Source organism: Anabas testudineus, chromosome 12, assembly GCF_900324465.2.
Source record: "Anabas testudineus chromosome 12, fAnaTes1.2, whole genome shotgun sequence".
Taxonomy (NCBI): domain Eukaryota; kingdom Metazoa; phylum Chordata; class Actinopteri; order Anabantiformes; family Anabantidae; genus Anabas; species Anabas testudineus.
The window spans coordinates 17,588,295-17,614,120 of NC_046621.1; the positions used below are offsets into that span (position 1 = coordinate 17,588,295).

A 25,826-nucleotide genomic window follows, 5' to 3' on the forward strand; every position below is an offset into this window, starting at 1 on the left:
TGACAATGGCTGGATGCAAAAGCTATACTTCCCCCTGCATTCATCTCACTGCCACTGGACTCGCTGCCAATGATATTTCAGGATCCAGGCCCTGCAGGAAAGGCTGCACCCAGTGCTCATCTGAATTCTATTGTACGCTAGGCTGCAGTGTGTGTGAGTGCTTACAGACAAACTGACTTCACCTCACTGTATGTGTGTGTGTGTGTGTGTGTGTGTGGGTATACACCTTAATTTTTGTGTCACTCTGCAACAAGTCTATGTTTACACAGCAATTTTTCTCTAAGCAAATATTCGTTTTGTCTGTGCTGTGTTGTTACTTGACAAAGTTATCTCTGCGTGTGCTTGCACCGCAATTTGAAAATGTGAAATATTTATTTGTAAGTGTATGTTTGTAAAAAACTGTGAACATTTCCCATGTGTTCCGTTATTATAGTAACGCTGCATCTCCCAACACACTGTGTATCTGACCTTTAGACTCACAGAATGAAGGTGGGTGTCACAGCCTGGCGCATCTAGAAAATGCCCCATCTGCAATTAAGCGAAAAATTCACAATGTTTACATTGCTGCACAAGCTAACCTGCATTTAAGACAGGGAATAGATGGGTGATAGGAAAAGACATACATAATAAGTATAAAATAATCAGTTAGTTGATCTAACCTCATGGTCAACTTGTGTGGATGAAGGCTGTAAGAAGTGTTAGAACGCTCCTGAAGTGGGCCAGTGACTAGTAAATGGACCTTTCAATAATGATTCTTTTGTCATACTAATATATCAAAGATCAAAAAGGAAGTCAGTCAATATGTGCATGATGAGAAATAGAAATAGGGCAGCGCGTCCCAACATAGGACACGGCACTCTCACAAGGGGTAGCAAGATAGAAGATACATTTTTTGAACCACTGCCTTGGAGGTCATGCAGATGTGCAGAACTGTGCTGTAGAAATGCACACGCACGCACGCACACACTCTACATAATCTATTATTTGTCAGCCGTAGGTTCTGGTGTCTGTAAGGTGTTCTCTCGAAGACACCGTGAACAGGAAGTTCACTTAGGGCAGAATAAATAAAAGGATTTGTCCCCTCTCGTGTAGTTGAGGTGAGATACAGCATATCCACCAGTCCAGTGTAAGTGTGATGGAACAACAAGCATTTAGCACACAAGACAGAAACAAAACAAAGACGTATGAACAAAATAAAAAACAAAGAACTTGGCTAAACACACCCCTGCATGAATTAGAGTGCAAAGTGTTCCATAAAGACATCAGACTCCTTGAGTGTAGTCGAACTGTTGTATCTTCCTACCACAGTGGGGGAGTAGACTTGACAGTCTGACCTGGGTTTGGCTTGCAGGTCATCAGCAGGTCTTCTGCATTTGTGTTGCCTGAAAATCTCTCCTGCCTTTGCACAATTGCCTGAATTAGCTCCTGACTTTTGCTCAGAGAGACAAAGTCACAGTGATTTTGTGTGGCAGTTATCCCCCTCTGCTCTGCTTCGCCTCGTCTCCTGCAGAACGATCTGCTCTTTCTCGCCGGCTTTGAGGCTCTGAATCTGCCGCGGTTTTCTTGTGTCATTTATCAACCCGATATTGGTGGATTTTATTACGACTCTGCATACAAGATTTGATTTTGTAAAGTCAGAGATGGCAGCAAGAGAAACAGTAAGCCCCTCTGACACGTTGATGCATCAAAATGTCTTTGGACAGCACAACGATACATAGCTCCTGAATAAAAATAACTTTATATTGTCACAGGCAGCAGCATTTGTAGCCCGGCCACATGGACAGGATGGGATTACACAGTAGTTTGCTGCGTTGGGGGGACTCATGACTGCCTCTCTCCTCTACAATGGCCTGTTGGCGTTTGGCACCGGCCAAATCACCACTTAACAAAAGCTAATTTCTCACTTGGTTAAACTGGGAAGGATTAGGGGCCCTGTGTTGGTGCAATCCATGTTTGGTGAAGAGTGAGGGATGGGAGGGGAATGTTAGGAAAGGATTTAAACCTCAATTACAAGGGCCTGAGGGCTTTTGTGTGTCCATGGTGAAGGTGGGACACTGAGGTTTAGCGACTTTGCTGGAAATGTTTGCTGCCTCGTCGTGTGTATGTATGTATGTGCATGCAGCCGAGGGTGGCATAGCCTGACAAATACATGTTGATCCCCTTGTTTAGGAGGGTTTAGGTCTCCCCAGTTTCACATGCTAACACTACGCGAGCTACACACAAGGAGGGAGGACTTACAATCAAAAGCTTATGACACAAGAACAATTTAAAGCTTCCTGTTTGTGTCATGTCAAGAAAACAGCAGATGGTTCGTTGCTGCGTTGTCCACTGTAGCTCCGATCCCTTAAAACCCCTCATAGACCTTTTATTAACATTAAAACCCACGCATTACCACCCTTTACCCCATTCAGAAATGCCTTGAACAACTCTAACAGCCCGATAGCAGGTTTAGTTTCACCATTCAGGACCATTCTGGACATCTATAAACATGTTTGCCCTTTTGACATTTAACCTGAACTAGTCCTTTTCGAGCACACCCCCTGCTTTAGCCCGCCTTTTCACATCTCACAACAAAGACCTAGATATGCAATAGAGCTATTTGCTGTCTTTCTAGTTGCTGTATCATTCTCTAGCGCTGTTTACATTTACATTACATTTAGTCATTTGACAGACGCTTTTATCCAAAGGGAGGTACAAGAGAAACTATCCAAGCCAAGGAGAAAAGCTTTAAAGTGAAGTGCTCTAGGAAGAACTCTTTCTGTTTCATGAGGTGCAAGTGCGATTAAAGTGCAGTTAAAGGGTTTGAAGTTATTTACCACCTCCTCCAGCACCACCCGCCCCACTGCTGTAGTCCAACCAAGCTTTACTTTGGTCAGCATAGAACCAAGGAGAAGCGTGATCTGACCTAGCTTTAATGTTTTCAGTGCTCGTACCTGTCCATTTGTCCGGTGTTCCTGTTGACAGTGCAGTAAATCTAGAGCAGCAGTCTCTTTCACCTAGAACCAGCTTTCTAACTGCTTTCAGCATCTCTCTTCTCCTCTGGACTTCTGGGGGGAAGACGACTAGGATAAGGAGGGGGTTAAACCCCCACCACCACCACCACCACACACACCCCCCCACACACGAACAACAAACCCTTTCGTTTGTATCAAAGCTTTGCCTCACCCCCGCTGACACCCCTGAATTATTCATTTAGAGGAAAAGATAAACAAAGCTTGCTATCTACAGTTGTTCTATTGATTTCTCTGAGCAACATCACAGATAACAAAAAGAGGGCCGGAGGAGAGGAGCTAGGCTGCTGCTGTCTCCCGTTTTTTCATCTGTAAATAAATCCATAACATGCATAGTTTTTTTCTCTTGAGAAAGCAACCTGTGTCCTGTTTCCCAGGAAAGCAAATAAGGCTTTTAAATTATATCTACCTTGTTATTGTGGTAGTTAGAGCTTGTGTATATGGATCAGGGTGCTTCCCATGTGGGAGCAGTCTTTTCTACCTGTTGGTTAGGCTAAAATTTCTCATCGCTTGTGTAATTTGCTATTTGGAGCCAGGTTGGGGGTTGGCCAAATAAATGCTGGATGAGGGCCAACAACTGGAAGTACAACCCCTCTGATTAGAAACAGGCAGACCCACTCTTTCTTTGCACTGAGCAGGAGTTTTCAAGGGAAATAAAAAAAAAAAACATTCCATGTGCTACATAACATACAGACATGTTCTAAATATTGATTCTGTAGCTGATTGTTAATTTCAGAAGCCTGCATCCCTGCTACTGCTCTACATTGTGTGCCATGCTTGACACACAGCTTAATTTCAGCTGCCCCTTTGGCACCACTTGAAGGCTCGCAGATAAAAGGCATACCTGGGAGGAAATTGCAGGTTGGTGGGCACAGTGTTTTCTCTCTCCCCGTCTAAGGCTGCTTACTCACCAGAGGGCTTCTCTATTGTTTTTGTTCCCTCGGCCGCACAGCGCGTTATTATGTCATCACAATGCTTGGGTACACTGCAACATTCTACCACCACCTCCCGCGCAGCCATTCACACCGACCGCAGGACCTAAAACATTTTCTTCCTCTTCCTGGCTGTGATTGGTCAGTAGATAACAGCACAACTAGCCGTCAGCGGGACTCGGCCCTTGGTGGACGGTCACGGCTGCTTGCACAATGCTGGCATCTGCCTGACTGCGGTGAGGAGTGTTGCTAGCAAGGGAAATCAGATCAGTGCATCCTGAGTAGCTTGATATGAGCTTGACTATGACAGCTAGACAAAGCCCACACACACAGAGGCGAGCAGACTGGATCCAGCAGGGCCTGTCTTGACCTAAATGGTCAGTACTTGAGTCTAATGAACAGTGGCTGCAATCTCAGCTCAGACCAACTTGCCACTAGCTCCACGACTTCAGATATGTGTGTGTGTGTGTGTGTGTGTGTGTGTGTGTAACATACATATAATGTATGGAAAAATTCTATATATATAGAATGTTGGAAATATATTGGCCTAGTGGAGGGGGTTATAAAGGGTGCTATTATCGAATGCTAAGCTTCACTGTGTCCCAGCCATCATCAGTTACATTATCAGACGAAATGCAGGCAATTTGCTAAGTTCCTACAAAAAGTGAAATAACCAAGTGTGAGAGGTGACATCACAGACCAGACAGGCAGTTTCTTTGTCACCAGTATACTCCATTGTTAACTGTGTTGTGAGCGTGAGACTCACTCTAGTCTGCATCATCAGCCACTTCCCACTTTTTGTTCACGTCTTGTTGTGCTGTATGACTGCTGAGATAAGGCCCTGCGGTCTTTCCTTCCAGACCTCTCAGAGGGACATGTCCCTGCATGACAAAGAGGTTTTTCCAGTTCTTCTCATTCGCTCTTTGTCAGCTCTCCTCCTCCTTTTTATAGCCTTCACCTTTTTATTAATGCTACCTTATTATCGCACGAGGACCTAACGCAGAGTTAATGTCCTCGTGTAGATGTTGCAGTGTGTTATGAACGGCTACCTGGTGGTAGTTTATGCAATATTTTGACAAATTAAGGAAAATAAAAAAAACACTGACTTTATGAAAAGGTTGGAAGGATTGGAAAAACCTACACCTTTACTTTAAAGCAATACAGCACTTCAGTAAATGAATACAGAAACTAACATCAGGGTGACCCTACTGTAAACTGTGAGATTGTACTGTGAGAACGTAGTAAACTAAATTCACATGTTACCGTGACTTCATGCTTGTTCCCCCTGCTGTGTCCCTGGCTGCAGGTATATGTATTTCGCAGTGACTCTGCCTTTCCACAGCTCTCCAGCCATCCAGGCCTTATAAGGGTCTCCAGCGCAGACCTGTCCCCTTCCCCTTCATCCCTCCCCATCCCTCCATCCATGCCCTCCTTTAACCTCCATCTGGTCTGGATCTGCTCTCGTCCTCGACCTGCCCTCCCTCCTCCCCCACACACACACACACACACACACACACACACACACACACACACACACTAACGTTCCCCCGAGCTCGTACTTCTCGCTGCCATTTCTGTATAAACAAGTGGAGTCTGACCATAACACTCAGACCCCGAGCTACACTCCTTCATTTTCACCCCCTCTCTTCCCTTCTTCACCTCCTTTTCCGCCTCAACAAACTGTTTCTTTCCACTTGTGTCTCTACAGGTGAAGTTAGTCAACTCCAATACGGCTCCTTTTATTGTGCACATTCGACACGACATATTTAAACCGCTGCTAAAGGTTACATTTACAAGGAAAGCTTTTGGCTTTGCTCTGAAAGTTGGAAAGGTGAAACTGATCAGAGGGCATGATGTTGAACTCATAAAACCAGGATTACGGTCGACTTTGTGTGGTTTATTGGTGGAGAGAGAGAGAGAGGGAGAGGCAGAGACATATTTTCTTCTCGATGCGGCTGTCAGGCACCGCTGTAATATGTCTTATTCAGACAGGAGGGGCACTGCTACAAGTGTGTGTGTGTGTTCCAGGAGACTCCCACTTGGCAGTGCACAGTTTGGACAAGCTCTACATAAAGGGTACGGGAGGGAAGGGGGAGAGTGGAGGATTTGGATGGGACAGGCGACAGGGAGCCGTAGAGGACCGAGAGTAGGATCCAAAAATGTGTTGGACTGCCGTCCCAGTCAACTCAGGCTCATGGCAGAGTTTCTCTATTGTGGCTACAGACAGCAAGCCAACGCTTCACCTGACAAGATGTCAATGACTAAACCTCAGAGGACAGGCTGCCGTCCTGAGCATGCTCAATAAGGACTGATGGTCTTATACATTCTGCCATTTGAATAAATCACAACCAGGTGGCACAGCTCTTCCTCCATATGCTGTTTATTCCTCCAAATGTGGGCCTGCGTGGTGGTTTCCAGTTCCTTTAAAGAAGTCACGTGATTTCCCACTGTTATATTCGATCATCACTGTAGTTATTGAACCTATAAATATATTGAAATTTGTCAGAATATAATCCATGTCATAATATATTCAAGTATGTTCACTAGCAGTAGTCAGACAGTCAACATACACAGTAACAGTGCCATGCACCATGTGCATCCTGTATGCTCATCGTTTGTGTGTGTGTGTCGAGGATTAGGGGACCACTAGCACCAGGGGGTGTGTTTGGGGGAGGATGATGCCCCACAGAGCCCTTCCTGTCACCACACCCCCTATATACACACACACACACACACACACACTTACTTCCCAGGTGCAGTGGTGCGGGCCAGTGTGTGGGATTAGCTGCTATGCTCTGGCTCTCTCTTCTCGTAATCCCTCTAATTTGTTAACAGGGCACAGAGACATGGACACATACACACACACACACACACTTGCTGCAGTAGTTTGTTTTGGATTGCATCTCCCTCTCCTAATTTTGGCTACAACTCTCTGCGTGTCATGTGGCGTGAGGGACGGAGGATCTCTTCTTCCTCTTCCTGCTGCGTTTCCTCATCCCCTAATGAGCTAAATGCATTCTAATTTGGCTATGATAGGCTAAGCCTTCCTTTAAAATTCATAACATAAGAATGTCAAAGCCCCTTCCCTCCCTGCCTCCCCTCCCTTTTTTTTATGCCATGACTGTCAGGGCTTGTACACACACACACACACACACACACACTCACGCACACCTTGCACAATGATAATCCTTTGTTAGCTGGATAACATGCTGAGAAGATGAGCCTAATGCTAAAGTTCAACACATGCAGGGATGAAAGAAAGTTGCACGGTCTCAGAAAGAAGCCGAGTTAAAGGACAGAGAGTTAAAATAAATGCGGCTCATGTTGATTGTTCTGGCTTTACCTGTTAACTCACCTGTCTGGACCAGTCCTGGTAAGATCAACCTGCTCTGTTGGACACCAGCGCTCTCTTTGTTTATTCCACTCAAGAGTCGAAGACAGCTTCAGGAAAACTTTTGAGATGTTGCTAAAATTGCAACATGACTTTGTGTCAGTGAAGTTTCTAGTCACACCCTTAACTACATCTTGTAGCTGGTCAAGTGGGCCCAGTGGTGTTGAATGTTCTCCATGTGTCCAAATCTTTTCTAACCCTTCCCAGCTTGGTGAGCACCAAGCAACTCTTCTTCTGCCATTGATTGAAACACCTGAGTGAAATGATACTCCCAGAGGTTCACATACTTTTACCACTCCACTACCACTTTTTCCACAGTAAATAAATGACTAAGCATATTTTTGTCTCATTAGTTTCTCATTTGATCTACAGACCTTCAGGCGACACTGTATATAATCACTGTAACTGCTGTACCTCCTCTACTATCATCTCCTTTGTAAAAGCTGGACTCTCTGTTGTCTTTCTCTCTGCCTCTTGTTAGACCTATTATCTGGATTAGCCATGGTCATGAGCTGGTGACTTGGTATGAGATGTGGATGTAACCACACACTAATGACTTTTTAGTTATCTGTAGTGTTTCTACAAATTTCATCCTGAGTGGAGATTTTCTGAAAACAGGGCTACAAATGACAGGAAACGCTGTTCAGCTAAGTCGCATGCCACATTTTATTCTCCCCAAAATCTGTATTTTCCACAAAACAATCCTTAATGAGCTGAAAATTCTTCAAATACTTCAAAGCAAATGTAGGGAAAAAAAAGTGAGTGGATGGAAACCCAGCTCGTGGTGTGTAGGCTGACAGCCTGTAGATCAGCAAGAGTTTGGGGTTTGCCTCTTGGTCTCCAGCCAACAGCATCTGCGGTGAGCTGAGCTCCGAGATGACTCAGTTTTCCCAGAAGGAGTTTTTAGTCTGGTCGAGCTGAGCTCCGGGAGCTGTGAAGTACTAGCCGTAGTGAATCACTGATTTAGACGCGTCAGATAAAGCCTGTAGCGGCTCTTCTGTTGGAGGAACAAGATTTTCATTCCCGTATAGTTTGGCCAATTTAATTAAAGCTGCTGCTGTGTGGTCCTGATTTTAGTCGCGGGCTATTAAAAACAATTTAAAAAGCCTGTTGGATGGTGTTAAAACCCAGCACTCAAGCCACTTCATTCAAAACTAAAAGACTACTCAAATAATACTGGGAGCCCGGCGCCGAACAGAGCTCTGCTTTTTGAAATTATCTCATTAAGAGGAGACACACACACACACACACACACACACACACACACACACACACACAATAAACACTTGTTCACTGTCCGCAAAGCACGAAAAGGAGAAAAAAAGAAAAAGCATTCCTCTAGTCACTGTAGCATGATGTACTGTATGTACAACATATACACACATAGGAGTGTGTGATGTGTCTGCAAGGATGGAAGCACACACACGCACACGCACACACACACACACCGGTACACACTGTCTGATTTGCATGTAATTGTTGCTGTGCTATGATAGTGATAAACAAGACATTAGTCATGCAAGGTGAGGATTCCTTGTGGCTCTATGTGTGTGTATATATGTGTGTGTGTGTGTGTGTGTGTATCTGGGCGGAGCTGGGGGTGGGGTTGGGGGGGGGGGGGGTCGAGATCACACACATGCTAATGATGCTGCCGGCTTAGTAATGCAAAAAAAAAAAAAAAAAAAATGTCAGGAAACTTTTTACAAGTGCAATGAAAGGCCAAGAGGGGCACACACATACACCCAGCACAGACTCCCAGAGACACTGTACCCTTGGCTCATGTCTGCTTTGTTCTGTATGTAAATGCCTCAGCACTGACACTGCCCCCCCCCGTTACATCAAAAACGTCTGCTGGTGCACTTCCTGCGTTCCAGACCTGCTCGGGTCTCAGTCACACTATTTATTGCATGGGGGGGGGGGGGGGGGGGGAGGGACAGGACAGTACCACCTCACTAAGGGGCGATAGCTAGATGAAATAGGATCAGATCTTTGGAAAACATTATTGAAACATACGATGCATTTTTCTTAACACATTTTTCTTGTGTCGCGAGCCTTTGATATTCCTCTGTCATAATGCTTCACATTTTATTGTTTGTGGATGCTAGAGCTGTTATAATACTTTCTATGGTTCTCTAAAGATCATATGTTTTGAACCTAATGATTAGAATTTGATTTCAGATTTATAGGATTTAATCATCAGCATTATACAGTTCCGCATCATTTCATTTAATTCTAGTTAAAAGTCAGTTCAAATAATTCCTTACACATACAACAACAGCTTTGAGCTGCTCCTTTGTCAGCTTGACTCCACTGTCCAGTCTCTCAGTGTTGGTCCCGTCCTGGAGAAAAGTGATTTATGTAATAATCCGACCCTCGCCACATTAACTGCACACTTTGAGGCATTCTGCGCCTCCTCTGTAATTGTACATATTTGCCTCCCTCTCTGCTCCTTTTCTCGTCCTCCCTTCCTCATCTGTAATAGCTGTGATTTAATTTAGCTATTTAACCTGTAATTCCAGCAATATTTATTGAGGAGCGAGGGGGAGAAAATTGGGCCATTAGCCGCCCCAGATGAATACACTGAGATGAAAATGAACGCCGCTAACTGCCAGTTGACCTTCGCACCGGATTTCTAGCCGTTCCCTCTCTTCCCTTTTTTTTTTTTTTTTTTTTATTAGCAGCAGCCGCAGTAATTATGGCAAATTGAATCATACTGAAAACTGGAATCAGTCAGTAATGAGAGTTTTATACTGGGCAAAAGTGAAGCAGGAAGGAGAAACGCAGAGAGGAGAATGCAGGCAGGCAGGGAAGAGCTTACTGCAGGATGGCCATGTGTTTGTCACTGTGTATTGTCTCACTTTGGACGTTTCTCCTCCGTATGGTGCTGCTGGGGGAGTCACATACACAAATCAGAGCAGCACAGTGGTATTTAGAATATCAGATTCTTACACACTGTGACTACACGTTAGCACTTTTTTTTTTTTCTCGACACAACTTCAGCTGTCAAAATATGTGTATGTGTCCATAAAATAATAATAAAGCCTTTTAAAGAAATGGAAAAAAAAAAAAAGAATATAATTTTTATTATACATGACAGCACACATTTTCCTTTCCCTCACTTTCTGTGGTGTGTGTGTGTGTGTGTGTGAATGTGTGTGTGAATGTGAGCCAAACAAAACACAGGCAAAGGGCCAGGCTGCACTTTCATTGACAGAAAGATGCTTAAAAAGCACCAGACGTGCTCACACACACACACACACACACACACACACACACATGCAGAGAGGGGAGCGATGGAGAGAGGAATGGTTTGAGTCTCTTCGACTGAAGTCACTTCTCTTTGTCAGCACCGTATGTTTTACATTTGTGATTGTAATCTTTTTATTCATAGTTTTGAGGTTCCAAAACTCCAAACCCATTTCTGTGTGTGTGTATGTGTGTGTGTGTGTGTGTGTGTGTGCACTCGTCCTCTCAAATAAATCACTTGCCAATTTAAAACTAGTTCTTTCTAATTTCTCCATTAGATTTTGGGAGTCTACTGTAACACCACAGACAAATGTAGAGCAGCCCGTACTTCCACTGCACCACAATGAAATCCCAGAACAAGGCTAGCAGATGATATTGTGTTTGAAGTGCAATAAGCATGAATATATATTATTTTATGCTTTTAGTGGCTACGTGGAAATAATGCCCCCAGCTGCTGACCACATCTGCAGAAATGAACAGTTTCCCCTTGTCGAGACCTCACATGAACTGATATGTTACCAAAGTCTTTTGAAATGTTTCAGCAGTAATATCGTCTCGTTATTGTCTTGTCAGCCGTGCGCGCTGTGCCTCAACTTTCATTGTCGGCTTTCCTGTTTGTCTCTGTAGCCTGTGACAGGACATCAGTTGTTAAATCATGTCTTGCATTTTATTTCTAAATATTGTCAATACAGGGTTCTCAGAGGAGCTCAAGAATTATGGCTTTAAATGTAATATAATGGAGCACTATTTGTGCTGATTACACCTGAACTGTACAAAATACTGTAACTGAGTATCTATTAAGATGAAATAAGCAGTAGTGAGGCTTAAACACACACTGAGTGAAGAGGGGAACAGAGAGGAAACAAACAAAAAATACTTGTCAGGTAAAGGTCCTGCATTCAACATATTACTTAAGTAAAAGTACAAGAGTGCAGTAAAAGTATTTTTTTTAGAATACTCTTTCATTATTAGATTATTAAATTAGAATTGTTGGTTTTAATTTATTCTTTTGTTTATCACTTTAATGTAGTGGCTCAAATGTATGGACCTCGTTTTAACTCTGTATAAGCTGTTTTGCAAGATCATAGGTTTTGAATCACATCAAATAAACATAGTGGAGAAAAAGGATGACGTTTGCCTCTGAAATGTAGTGAAGCTGAGGTTGTACTAATCTGCAGTAGTTATTTAATCTTTGTAGTTAGTTACTTTCCAGCACTGAACATGACTGATGGGAAGCACTGATCTAACACAGCAACAATTAGCAGCACATGAGGGCAGGGCAAGGTAAGCATAAGGAGGTCTTAGGGCCCCTACTGGAGGTAGACCAGCAGCCAGGATTTGAAGCTCAGGCTCCCACGTGGAGGGCAGTGATCTTACCACCTTATCCACCTGAGGAAGGACTCTGTTGATATTTCTGCAAAGAGGAAGCAGGACGTGCGCAACAGAAAGTGAACTGATATAACCTGTGCAGAAATGTGAAGAACCCTTTACCCCCACCACCGCTCCCCTCTCTCTGTCTCACTCTCTCTCTCTCTCACACACACACACACACACACACACACACACACACACACAGCCTACACTTACTGTAAATGCACATCCAGTAGGTTATAATTCAAATGTGTCCGTGTGCGTGGTGGTAAGACAGAAACAAGTATCTATGCAGATGCGGAGGAGGGACTGTGTTTTCTCATTCAGGCCGCCCTCTCTCCCCTCGCTCCTCCACCCCCCCCACCCCCCCACACACACAACACTCCATAAAACACGGGGCGCTGCATTCTACCAAATAAAGTGATGAGCAGCTCCCGCTCGCTCTGTTTTTTCATATGGAAATAGGAAATAATGGGGTGATTAAATAGAGTCGTATATTAAAGTACAGCTGACATTAGAATTAGCATAATGTGCTCTCGCCTCAGGCTGCATACTTTATTTGCCATCTGCGTTGGACTCCCTTCCCCCGGGATGGCACACACACACACACACACACACTTACTCACACACTTCCACCAAACAAATACCACAACCCGCTCCCTCCGCTGCGGCCAGAGAGAAATAGCCTCTTTCTCTCTCCCGTCCCTCACACACACACACACACACACACACACACACACACACACACACACACACACACACACACACACACCTCACCCTGCTGTTAATTGTTGGACAGAAATGAACGTCAGCCACCAAAGTTCATCTGAAAGACAGAGGATAGAAGGAAGCGCCTCTCTCTCTTTTACTTGCGGATCAATGGCTTGAGCAAACAGAGAGAGAGAGAGAGAGAGAGAGAGAGAGCAGGGACGGTGCAAGTGAGTGTGTGTGTGCACGTGTGTGTGTGTGTGTGCGCGCTGTCCACTATAATTAAGTCAAAAGGCTTCACAGGACTGTGGAGGTGAACAGCTGTTCCGCCTCTCGCGTCTCCTCCTTAACAAACACACACACACACACACACATATTCTCTCTCACACAGGCGAGTGAGAGAGGGAAAGAGATGTTTCCATGTTACTATTAAAGTTTTGTGTGTATGTGGAGGAGAAATTTAATGATTGCTTGTTGAATTATTAAATTAATTTTATTTTGTTTATTATTTGCGCTGCTCTTTTTCAAAAGGTCACAGGATCAAATATTGCTGTTATAAACTGTTTTAGATCACTTTTTAGAAGGTTGACCTGCATTTAACAATTGTTATTTTCTAGCACCATCAAGCTTTAAATATTCTTTGAGCATTTTTTATATGATCTTTGTGTTATAGAAGCTAACACATTAGCAATGTGATCATCACAGCACACAATATCTTTAAATATAACACTAATAGTATTATTTATATACAGCATGCAGGCCTTTATTTAGTGTATGTGTGTGTTGGGTTGAGAAAGTGTCACACACACACACACACACACACACATATAAATAAGTGAAACAATTAACAGCAGCATATGTTTTCACTAGTATCTGGAATTAGTGTAGTAGGTCAAGACTATGAGCTTTCATTTAATAAATATGAGAGCACCCCCACCCCTCCTCGAGTGCTCCTCAGCTAGTTTAGTGTTCATTACTTGTATATTAAGCCTGGTTGCATATAACTGTTGTGCTTCTCTTGGGTTACTGCTCCTTTTCTTCTTAACATCCTGAATAATTTCCTGAAATTAATTGACATATTTGCTGCCCTGTATTGTGTGTACACAATATTTAAGGTCCCAAACAGATTTGTGACTTTTAAAATGCTGGGACGGGTACAGTGTGTGCAGTTTAGGATGTGGATCTAAACTACATTATAAAATATCGAGGAATGATTGATTTACAGTAGCATTTTTTGAATGCTAATAACTCCTCGCACTTATTTCACCCTGATTTGTCTGTTATGTTATTTCAGCCAAGAAGCCGAGATGTTTGTTTGTTAGCGTGTGATCAGTCTTCCTTTAATAACTCCTGAAGCTGCACATCCTCCGGCTTCACCAATATGAGTTTGGCATCCCTAACTCAGCAAACATTACAGACCGTCTGCTTGGAGCGATTCCCAGCTTTCTTCGAATCGTTCACTCAGCATACTCGCAAATGCACACACGCTTACGTACCATCCACCGCCATGCTTACACTACGTGTTAGTCCAGATGCAGATACACATGTGTGCGCGCACGCACGAACAGTGGCACATGCACTGTAGTAATTCAGAACTTCGCAGTGGGTGCTGCTCTCTGTGAGAGTGAGAGATTAAACTCCTCTTAAAACATGTTGATCCAGCGTTGGACAGTGCAGTGTAACTGTGAAAATGCACTTGTCAAAAGCTTGATAAGTACGTAGCATTTATGTGACAACATGATGAGCCAAGGCCTTTCAGCTACTGGGAGTATTAAGCACATACACTTATCACATCTCACTGCCCTTCAACCAAGAAAAGTTTACACACAGCAAATGTTTTATATGCAAAGCCATAACACTGTGTACAGTATATAAGATCTTTAGACAAATCTGCGTTTTTATTTTGTTGTTGCCAAATGTTTTTTTCAGATATGCTTGTCTATGTAGAAATGTAGTTAGAGTGAGAAGGTCTTGGCTGAATTATTGAATTCCTTTTGTTTGTGTGTTGCAGGTGGCAGGGAAGAGCCTTCCAGCTATATATGTACAACATGTAAGCAGCCCTTCCCCAGTGCCTGGTTTCTGCTGCAGCATGCGCAGAACACTCATGGCATTCGCATTTACTTGGAGTCCAACCCCTCCAGCACAGCCCTCACTCCGCGCATCAGTATGCCTCCACCACTGGGCAACGACTCCATCCCACAGTCACCTCTGGCGAGCTTTCTTGGTGACAACAACCCCTTTCACCTCTTGAGGATGACGGGACCCCTGCTCCGGGAACCTCCCCCAGGCTTTGTGGAAAACCGCCTTCCCAACACGCCTCCATTCGTCAGCCCACCTCCCCGGCACCATCTGGATCCCCATCGGCTGGAACGCCTTAGCGCAGAGGAAATGGGTCTCATCTCCCAGCACCCCAGTGCCTTTGAGAGGGTGATGCGGCTAACGCCCATGGCCATGGAGTCCCAGTCTATGGACTTCTCCAGGCGGTTACGTGAGTTGGCAGGGAACACCAACAGCACCACACCACCACTGTCACCCAGCAGGGCCAACCCTATGCACCGACTACTAAACCCCAATCCTTTCCAGCCTGGGCCAAAATCACCCTTTCTGAGCACGCCTCCCTTACCACCAATGCCCCCAAACAGTACCACCCCTCCCCAAACACAGAACAAGATCAAGTCCTGTGAGTTCTGCGGTAAGACGTTCAAGTTCCAGAGCAACTTGGTGGTTCATAGGCGCAGCCATACTGGAGAAAAACCATACAAGTGCCAGCTGTGCGACCACGCCTGCTCTCAAGCAAGCAAACTGAAGCGCCACATGAAAACCCACATGCACAAGGCTGGATCCCTGACAGGGCGCTCAGATGATGGACTGTCTACCACGAGCTCCCCAGAGCCAGGCACCAGTGATGTCACAGGTGAGGGCATGAAGAATCGAGATGGAGATTTCCAGGGGGAAGGCAATGAAGAGGAAGAAGAGGAGGAAGAAGAAGAGGAACTTGAGAATGAGAGTCGACCAGAATCCAACTTCAGCATGGAGTCTGAGTTCTACCGGAATCGGGAGAATGGTTCTAAACCACCCTCAGAAGAGAAGTCATCACTAAGCCTTGAGAAGATGGTGGATGGTACAGGGCTCAACTCTATACAGCAGTACAATAACTTGATAGTTGACAATCGTAAAAGAATGCCCTTCTCTAAGAGGGGCTCAGATGGCCAGCGGGACACTGGGGATGATGACTCAGTGGCTGGGGAGATGAACCACCACCGGCAGGAAGAGAGGACGACGATTAATGGCCGGAACTGTGGCTCCAGTGACTCTTTCTCAGGCCTGTTCCCCCGTAAGCCCACCCCCATCACCAGCCCCAGCCTGTCCAACTCCTCAAATAAGAGGATCAAAATTGAGAAGGACTTGGACATTCCCCCAGCACCCCACATCCCCTCTGAGAACGTCTACTCCCAGTGGTTGGTGGGTTATGCTGCCTCACGCCACTTCATCAAAGACCCTTTCCTAGGCTTCACTGACTCCAGACAATCTCCATTCGCCACCTCCTCCGAGCACTCGTCAGAAAACGGGAGCCTGCGGTTCTCAACACCTCCGGGCGACCTGCTGGACGGCGGCCTGTCAGGCCGTAGTGGCACTGCCAGTGGAGGCAGCACACCTCATCTGGGCGGAGGCGCTGGCCCAGGCCGACCTAGCTCTAAGGACAGCAGGAGGTGTGACACCTGTGAATTTTGTGGCAAAGTGTTCAAGAACTGTAGCAACCTGACAGTGCACCGGCGCAGTCACACTGGCGAAAGGCCCTACAAGTGTGAGCTCTGCAACTATGCCTGTGCCCAGAGTTCCAAGCTCACACGCCACATGAAGACACATGGCCAGCTTGGTAAGGAGGTCTACCGCTGTGACATTTGTCAAATGCCTTTCAGCGTGTACAGCACTCTGGAAAAACATATGAAAAAGTGGCATGGAGAACATTTGATGACCAATGAGGTCAAAATTGAACAAGCAGAAAGAACCTAAAGTAGGTTCCTTATTTCTCTACTCTGCACCACTCTGTGACTTTTAAAATAAACAAATGGGGTAGCTGGATACTCTTTTCCTGAAATATTAATTTTGGGTTAATTTTGTGTTTTTGCCTAAGAAACTGCCAACTGAGAAAAAATTGAAAATGGAGATCTTAACACCAACTGAAGCTGTCTAAACTGCCTCAGTTGGTGTTCCTTTCTAAGCAATCAGTCAGTTAAGTTATAACATATGTGGAGCCTTTAACTGTGCAATAATTTCTGTATTTATTGGATTTTGGATTTTGGCATGTGCAGGTACATTTTTAGTTAGGCTTTTTTTTTTTTTTTTTTGACTTTGACTTTACGTTAATCTGTTTTTTAAAAACCCATATAATATCCTGAGAGTTTTTTAGAAGAGAAAAGTCAATTTTAAGACAACTGTTTTGGCCGCTGCTTGTAGGAAATTGTATATTAAGCTAAATGTGTGATTTCTTGAAGAGAAGCAGAATTCAATCTTCAATTTGAAAGTGGCGTTAACTGAGAATGCTAGAATTAGTCTATTTTGTGTGATGATGATGATACGCGGACAACAATCCTTTGGCATTGTAGCATGAACTGACTCTAAAACATGTCAAGATAATTGGATATGTAGCACTGAGTGTCATATTTGACAATAAATGTAAAATTAAAGAGGATCCCAAGGTCCATAAACCCTGTCTCCTCCTGAGAACATAACCAGTCAGAAGATACAGAATCTAAATAAGGCAGCTGCTGACTGGTATGTAGTACCAAGCCCTGACAACGCTACAACAACCATCCTTCATTTCTTCATTTCATCCTCCACTTACTACCATCATACCTACAATCCTACATCCATGTATTATATTTTGCATGAAGCCATATGATCTACGCCATATTATTTATTAGGGGTAAACTGAGCATGAAGCCATGCAAGAATATTATGCATAGAGAGAGATGGAAGAATGAGAGTGGGCATAGGGACATCTCAGGGTGAACTACTTTTCTTTATTTACCCACTCATTCCTGTGTTCCAGAGGCATTTCCATTTCATTCTATGTTGAAATCATAAAGGACATCTATGGCCTTTACAGCATCCATCCCTTCCCTCCACGCCCTACCTGGCTGAATGTCCTGGCTTTATCCTCATTTCATAGTAAACTCCATTTGTTATTTTAATTATCAAAACCCCTTTTTTTTTCTCATAGTGGCACTTTTATTTTGAAATCAGCTCTGATTTGAAAGTAACAAGTTGAGAGCTCTTTACAACAGACCCGCACTTTATGATTTTTCCGTCCGACACGCACACAGCCTCGCATACAGAAAAAAGTACTACAGGGTCTAGAGCTTGGGATCTCCAGTTGCTGAAGTGCCCAGGGTTGTTAGGCTTGACTTTTCCAATGCTGGCACTATAAATTAAAAAAAAATAATAATAATAAATTAATTTGGGACAGTTTTTGTACTGCCATTCAATTTGACAAGAGTGTGCCTTGAATAATGATCTTCCTATTTATTGTCTCAGACAAATGCACCAATTTTTATGAAGCATCTAATTGAACAATGAAAAAAAAAGTATAAAATATTAATAACTTTAATGTGTAATTTGACATTTGAACAGAATTATTTAAATTACCACAAATGACACAATGCTGACTTTAGGTATAGGAATACCCAGCACAATACTGATGTGTCTGTGTGTGTATATATATGTATGCATATGTACATATAAAGGCACAAAACCTATATATAGATATTTATCAAATTCCTCACTCATAAGGACATGAATCTGTCCCTCAACAGAAAATTCCAGGAGTGGACAAAAGCCACAGAAAAAGTCAAGGAAGAGACAGGACAAAAATCAGGAACAACAGAATCTTAAAAAAATAATTTAGTGCACTCTGTCTTAAAATACGTTTACAGTATTGAAACAAGTACAAGGGTAAAATAATATTTGTGTGTATGTGTGTTTTGAACAATTTTTTTTTTCTAGTTTATGCTTCTAAAGTTTCTCTGAATGCCATAGTGGCGGTGTGTATATTGTTTTTCTTTCTTTTTCTTTTTGTTCTTTTGGTGACGGGGTTTTAGTATATATATATATAAATATATATGAATATATATTACATTTCTCTTGTTTACTGTAAAAGTATACCAGTATTTGTAATATTGGAGAATGCCTGGGCATTTTACAAAAATAGAAAAAAGGTGTTTTATTTTTTTTTTTTGTTTTTTTTGTTTTGCAGTCCAATTTAAATTGTGGGTCTCTTAAACTGTTTTTTGTCACTGTAATTGTAAAAGTCTTAAGTTTTAGTAACTTTATTCTGCCTTGGGTGTAATGAAATAAAAAAAAAAATAAATGAATTAAAAAATGACTGAGCTGTTAGCCACTTGGATTTGCTGGTGTTGGTGCTGGTGGTTGTGGGAGGGTTGGGTGCTGTGGGATGTGGTTCGGTGGGTGCTCAGTAAGCAGGGGGAGCTTGTCTCCCGTAGAAAGCACAGAACGTTGGTTCTGTTTTTCAAAAATGAAAAAAAAAAAACAAAAAAACAACAACGCCAAAAAAAAAAAAAAAAAAAAGACATGAGAATCCTGACTTGTATCTATTTTCTTTTCTTCTGGAATGGATTATTCTTCATGGATGGTTTGAAATACATGTGTAGGCACTTGCTGTCTTTTTTTTTTTTAAACTAGCAGGCTGTGTGCATCCTTTGTGAATAGGGTACTCTGAGTACCCGCGGACATCTTGCTCTTATTTCGGGTGCAGAGGGAGGGTGACTTCATTCCAATGGTGAATATACAATTCACAGGCTGCCACTATCTACTTTTCCTCTCACTGGGCAGGAGAAAGCAGAACGTGATGAATCTGTACTGTAATAATGAATCCGCTGTACAAAAGACGATATAAAAAGGTTGTTTGACAGCCTTTTAGCAACAAAAACACAAATCAGTGTTTTGTTTACCACTCCACTGGTTGTACATAATTTTCTATGACTGCACTGTTTTTCATCTGTTTGCCTTTTTTTTCATTTAATTTGTTTGTGATTTCTAACTGGCACTGGCGGTGACTTCCTGTGTATCGGGGTTGAGGGTTCTTCTTTTTTGACCTTTGTGACCTCCAATGTCAGTTTTTGGGCAAATGCCTCCTCCTCCCCCGTTGATATATTTCTCGGCATGAGAACAGAGCACAAATACAAGCTGTTACAATTCTCCATCCTCTGCTTGTTTGTCTCTTTTTGTTCTTTGAGCAGATCTGTCAAAAACAGTACAGGAAACTCAACTACTCTACATATTAAGTGCAAATACACTGTTGCTGGGACAGAACACATAATCCACCAATATAAGAACAGCAGCCAACTTAAAGCTGAGGTGACTCGAGCATCATTAACCTTTTACAGAATTAGGTTTATGAACTGATAGCACTTGGTTAAGGTTAAAGAAAGACTGGTCTGGCTTAACACAGAAAATTGTTAAGGTGCTATTAATCTTTAAATGAAACCACCATCTTTCTCTAACCCTAACAAAAGCGCTTTTGTGGCCCAAGCCTAAGCCACACTCTGGTCTGTAGTGTGGAAGTTATGCACTTTGTTCGCCCTCCATCCACCCCAGCCACCTCTTCTTTGTGACTCCATTAATAAATCTAGCTATCGAATCGATCCAATTATGCAGATTACAGTCGCATTTTAGTTGCTGAACATAAATCTTTAAGAGAATGGTTAGGTTTGACTAACGTTCTACACTTCTTATCTTTAACTCTATTAAATCTCACAGAAAAAGCTTGGTTATTAATATAACCCCGAATGGGACAGAGTTTCCGATCACCACCATCTTCCAAAAGCAATGTTAAGCCAGTAATGGGACATTTCCATAATGTTCTTCCTTCCAATTGAAATCTAATTAACACAACATACTGACAGAATGTTGGGGTAAATTGGAGAAAATAATTTTAAAATGCAAAGGTGAAGGGCTCAGGTCTTCGGAGTAGGGATATGATGCTGTTTGTAATGTCACTTTCTTTACATATTATAAACTGACTCCCATAGGCTACAGTTGGTGTTCTCTATGATGTCACTGTGAGACGCAGCCAGTGAACGCCGTTTGCTTCTTCCAGTAAACATGGCTTGCAGACTCCTGCTGTCTACTTCTCCTTTTTATTGTGTGACAAATTCAGGTGCATTAGCAGTGCACAGAAAGCACAGACATGTAGGGAGATACACACTCAGCATGTTCACAGAAATGTTCGCACCAACTACAGCTCCTTTTCAATACCCCCGATCACCCTCAATCCAATTTAAAACCTTCAGTGAAAAGTGTTCTAACATTATCTATATTACAAAATATTTCACATTACATTCCTGTGCAGCTAAACTACAACTGCAAAAGCATTTTGTAAAAAACACAATCACTAAAAAGGTACAATTATGCTGTAGAGATGCATTTTTTGATAACACAGATTATCAAAAACTAATTGAAGATATATTTTCAGAAAATAAATAATTTATTTATATTTTTAGAATCAACATATTTGCAACTTTCCATCTAAATATAATATCTATATAATAAAATAATGTCATCATTATTATAACAAACTGTAATCTGGTCGCAATTGTGTTCCTCTGTTTAATATATTCTATTATGTTTTACCTGTATAGAAATTCAATTTTCAGGACACAGGTCATCAGGCCACACAGTGTATATTAATATTTTACACATCAACACACCAACATTCATAGTATAACTATGTGTAGCTATACTGGACTTTCTTATAGTAGTGACTGTCTCTAATAACATCTTTAGCTGTCAGTGACAGTGTTTGCAGCCTCCCTGTTTAAAACATATAATATATAGCATACTACCTAGTCCTTTATCATCTTCTGACAAATGTAAGGAAAAGTTGAATAAATGGTTGGAGGAACATAACACTGGATGCATCCAGGACAGGAATATGAAAATGATGAAACTACAAATTATAATTATGCTATAATTAATTATATAATTATACCGGATCTCAAGCTAACAGGACAGAGTTATGGAAGATTTCAGACTGATGACCAAGACAGTGCTCACCACCATCATCAAAACACCAAATGAGGGAAGAAAAGTGTTCCACCCCTCCAGCAGAGCTCCAGTCCAGCGGAACATTGTATCAACACTTATTTAGACACTTTTTCCTTTCATTTGTCACCCACATGTCAATAGAGAGAGATGAGAGAGGTTCAGATAACACTGACGCTCAGACAAAATTCTGTTTACAGATATAGTTTTCTAATTACATAGGATGTTTTGTCCATAAACTAATTAATTCAATCATGTGTTAATAAACCCAAAACTCCGAGTGAAAACAGAACTAATTCTACATAGTTCTGAACTGCTAACTAGCGTAAATACTTCCCTTGTCTCACTGTTGTCTCACTGCAGTCATTAAAAGGCTTCTTTCCCTACATATACAGTGCACTAAGTAGATTTGAATTTGTTCTGGGTGTCTATAATCAAATCTGTAACCTTCAGTGAAAACATGTCTAACCCTCCAGTTTATTCAGCTCATTTAAAAACCACTGCGAGCACAATTATCATCCACAATGGCACCCGTTTCTGTTGTTCGCTGCTCTGATTGACATCGCTTGTCAGAAACTTCAGAGGTGGCAGTGCTACTTGTTAAAATGTTGAACCTCGCCATCAATCAGCAGGGCTCAACATTTTTTCAAAGAGCACAATGGATAAATGACACGTTTTTATAATTAAATCTGATGCTAAAGAAATGGACAAAATCTCCTTTGGTCAGCTCAAGTGTGGCGTTTCTATTAAAAGCAACACCAAACAGATGAGCAGAGATCATTCCTAGTTTTTATCTCACAAAGCTCTGTGTTCCTGTAACTTGAATGACAACATCTACAATATAAAGAAATCTACAGAAATCTACATCGATAGCAGCACTGTCTCAGAGATAATGATTCCTTGCACCACTGAATTCCTCTGCCTTCTTCTGAAAGACTACACATGGAGGCAAATCAGCTCCCAAAAAAGAGGTCATTAACACTCTCATCACCTGCTTCATTGCAGGTTTTTTCTCGCTCTGATTTTGATTTAATTTCATATTTCCATTTCTGCAGAAGAGGAGGAAAAAATAGAGAAAGAGAAATCCAGACCCACAATTAGTGTGCGGGAGGCAGGAGCGCGAAGTCGGACGGACCGGGGCGAGTTGTGATTTGGCTTGAGTTTCAAGGCAAATGGGTAATTAAGGCTTTTCCCTGGCCGGCCTGCACTTTGAAGTCCCCTACAGGGGGGATTATCCCAGCCAAGAGAAAGAAAGTGAGAGCGAAGTAATGAGACCCAATATGAGAGAGGGGGGTTAGGGAGGGGGGGGGGGCAAGCAAAGAGTGAAGCCTCACTGAAAAGGGAGATTAAAAATGACAAGTAATTTATTTTAAAATAGCTGAAATGATGAATCAGGTAACACCCCAAACAAATCTCTAAGGGCTGAAATACCAAATCAAGTAGTGACATTAATATACAGGGGGAGCTGAAACGATTACAGAAAATTAATTTAGGATGTTTAGCTCAAAATAGTTATATTAATAGTAATTAATAGTAATTAAAGGAGTATTGTGGTAATAGATGAATCATTTTGTCGTTTTTAGAAGTAAAGTTTCCAGTTTCAGCTCGTCAGTGAAAGCACCACAAAAAGAATTATGAAGAAACTGTTTTCACTAAAACAAACCAATAATCTATTAAACATGTGACAATAATAATATGAAATAACTGTCTGCTGCTGCCCTGGTTCATATCCACCAACATGCTGATCATTAGTTACAGAGCCTAATGAAGAAATACTTGTTTGTTACTGTAACTTTACTCAGAGTTGGAACTGCATTATGACAGGATGAGGATGTTCCCCTATCTGCCACCTGTGTGTGTGTGTGTGTGTGTGTGAGGGATCGGTGTGCTGGATTAAGTCAGACAGACACCTCTGGTTATTCAGAGGTATGGAATTATTTCAAGACCCTGACTGGCTGTCAGGCGCGTGCTGTGCCTCCTCCCCTCCTCATTAAAAAAAAAAAAAGCAACTTCAAATGACTTAAGCCGCTGGTCGTCAGCGCCACAGCCACACTGTTGACAGGTACAGTAGGGTCTTAAGCCTTCAAGATCAACGTCGCCATTCTCCCTGACAAATTCACCCCCGCTGGGCTCCTCCTCCTCGGGATGGAAGGAGGAATGAAGGAGGAGGAGGTGGTGGTGGTGAGGGGGAGAGAAGGAAGAGGTCAGACGAGGAAGTGTCACAGTGTCAGGGGGTGAATAGAAGGGCTGGGGCTGGGTTTTGATTATGACAGAGGTTTCATGGCTAATCAGGGAGGAGTCCTTCGACGCGCTTGGTAATTATTAACATTATCATTCGCCCGCCTTGTCCCCGTGCAATTGATTGACATGCCTGTTTCATGGCTTCTTCCAAAAAAAAAAAAGCAGCTATCACGCTCCACGGTCTCTGCCACGCTTCCACTGTCAATTTCCCCCAGCAAATGAATCCTCATCAGGCTTCTGCTGGGCTCAATTTGATCAAGTAGGAGTGCGGCGCGAGGAGCGGCACTGCCTCCTCTTCAGATCCCCAAATAAAGCAATACAAGGTAACTGATTGTTAGCTAAATGCTCCATACATGTGGTGACGTGACTCAGCGTGTTGATGCAGCCCTTTGTCTCCCTTTGTATCTGTATATTGTTCCACCACAAAGCCTCATATTGCCGCATCTGAAATAAATACATCTTTGTGACAAAGCGAAAGCCATCGATTTGCTTCAACTCACAATCGCAGCCACTTAGACAATTACACAGATGTAGTTTGTTATTATCCGAGTGAATCGGAGCTTTCGCGTGAGGCAGAAAACAAGCTAAATAATAAAGAGGAGCTAAATGTGACGGGGATTTCTCCTGTGCAACAAACTTCCCATTGTGGCGTTTTCTGCTTTATTCTCTTTTTTAACACAAGTGAAGTGACAAGCAGGGTGAGTTCTTTAAAAAAGAGACAGAGAAAGAAGGAGATAGAGGGAAGTAGTGTGTTAGTGGTGCAAGTACTGAAGGCGCTGTATAAGAGGTGCGTGGCGTCTTTTTGATATTCAGATTCGCCTGCCTACACACGGCATTATGACACATTTGGATGATCGCATTGTAGGATTAACGGGCCTGCCTTGTCATTTTCAACAACAATGCCACGATTTAGGGATGCTATTTCTCACACGGCGCTCCGCATTAACGCCCGGCCCAAAGATTTACATAAATCTTTGTCTTAAGATGAAAGCGGAGTGGGGCTTGAGACAATGAAGTTAAGCTTTGGAAATGGGAAAGAGAGGAGAAGAAGGAGAGCCGTCACCGGGCGTTGGTGGTGGAGGGATGAAGAGATGGAAAAGAGAGAGGAGGGAAGGGAGGGCGTAGAAGTCGGAGGATAAATCAACCAGTAGTCATGCAGATTTGAAGAAACACTGGGCCCCCTCCCATTCTCGCTGGCGTCCATATGGTAGAAATAATAAAAAAGAGAGAAGTGAATAGGAGAGGAGGAGGGAAATTAGCATTTCTGTATCTAAGAGGAGTTGACAAACGGAGGTGAAGGTGATGAATGCATGTGCAAGAAGGCTTCTTCTTCTTCATCATAGAAACTCTGGCTTTCTAACCCCCTCCCCTTCCTCTCCCTCCCTGCCTCTGTCCTCTAATCTCCTGGCCTGCAGCAGTCATTGGGAAAAGTGCCCTAGATTGTTGCGCCTCCCCCTTTGCCTTGATTGGATTCATCTCGGCTGATTGGGAATCTGCTTACATTAAAGCCAGCGAGAGAAAAGAGATAGGATCAGATGGATCTGACCACTGAAGGCGATGTTTTTTCGCTTTGAAATAGAGAAGGAGGTTACAGGGGGAAAAACAGATTATAGACTGAGAGAGAGAGAGAGAAAGAGAGAGAGGTGAAACATGAGTGACACTATCTGTACAATTATCACTCTGCTCCAGCCCTGTTCCATAGCCTTTACTTCACACACTGGCCGTGATTATAGAAATGAAGCCTTCCAGCAAAGAGCAAGTGGGGCGTCAAACCACCACGGTACAAGTTCAGCATGTGTTTGAATGGATCACAGAATTTGCAAACTATATACAAGTGTATCAGCTAGAGCGTGAGCACGAGAG

At 42.8% G+C, this 25,826-nt stretch overlaps 1 protein-coding gene across 1 annotated transcript in view; it reads left to right on the top strand.

Annotated features, from left to right (window-relative positions):
• bcl11ba (BAF chromatin remodeling complex subunit BCL11B a) overlaps positions 1-19,881 on the top strand; it is a 39,049-nt gene extending 19,168 nt beyond the window's left edge. Inside the window, exon 3 of the mRNA XM_026356150.1 lies at positions 14,671-19,881. Within this exon, the coding sequence (XP_026211935.1) occupies positions 14,671-16,673 (2,003 nt within the window). The 3' untranslated portion in view covers positions 16,674-19,881. The remainder of the gene's footprint in view (positions 1-14,670) is intronic.
• Positions 19,882-25,826: the final 5,945 nt, after the last annotated feature.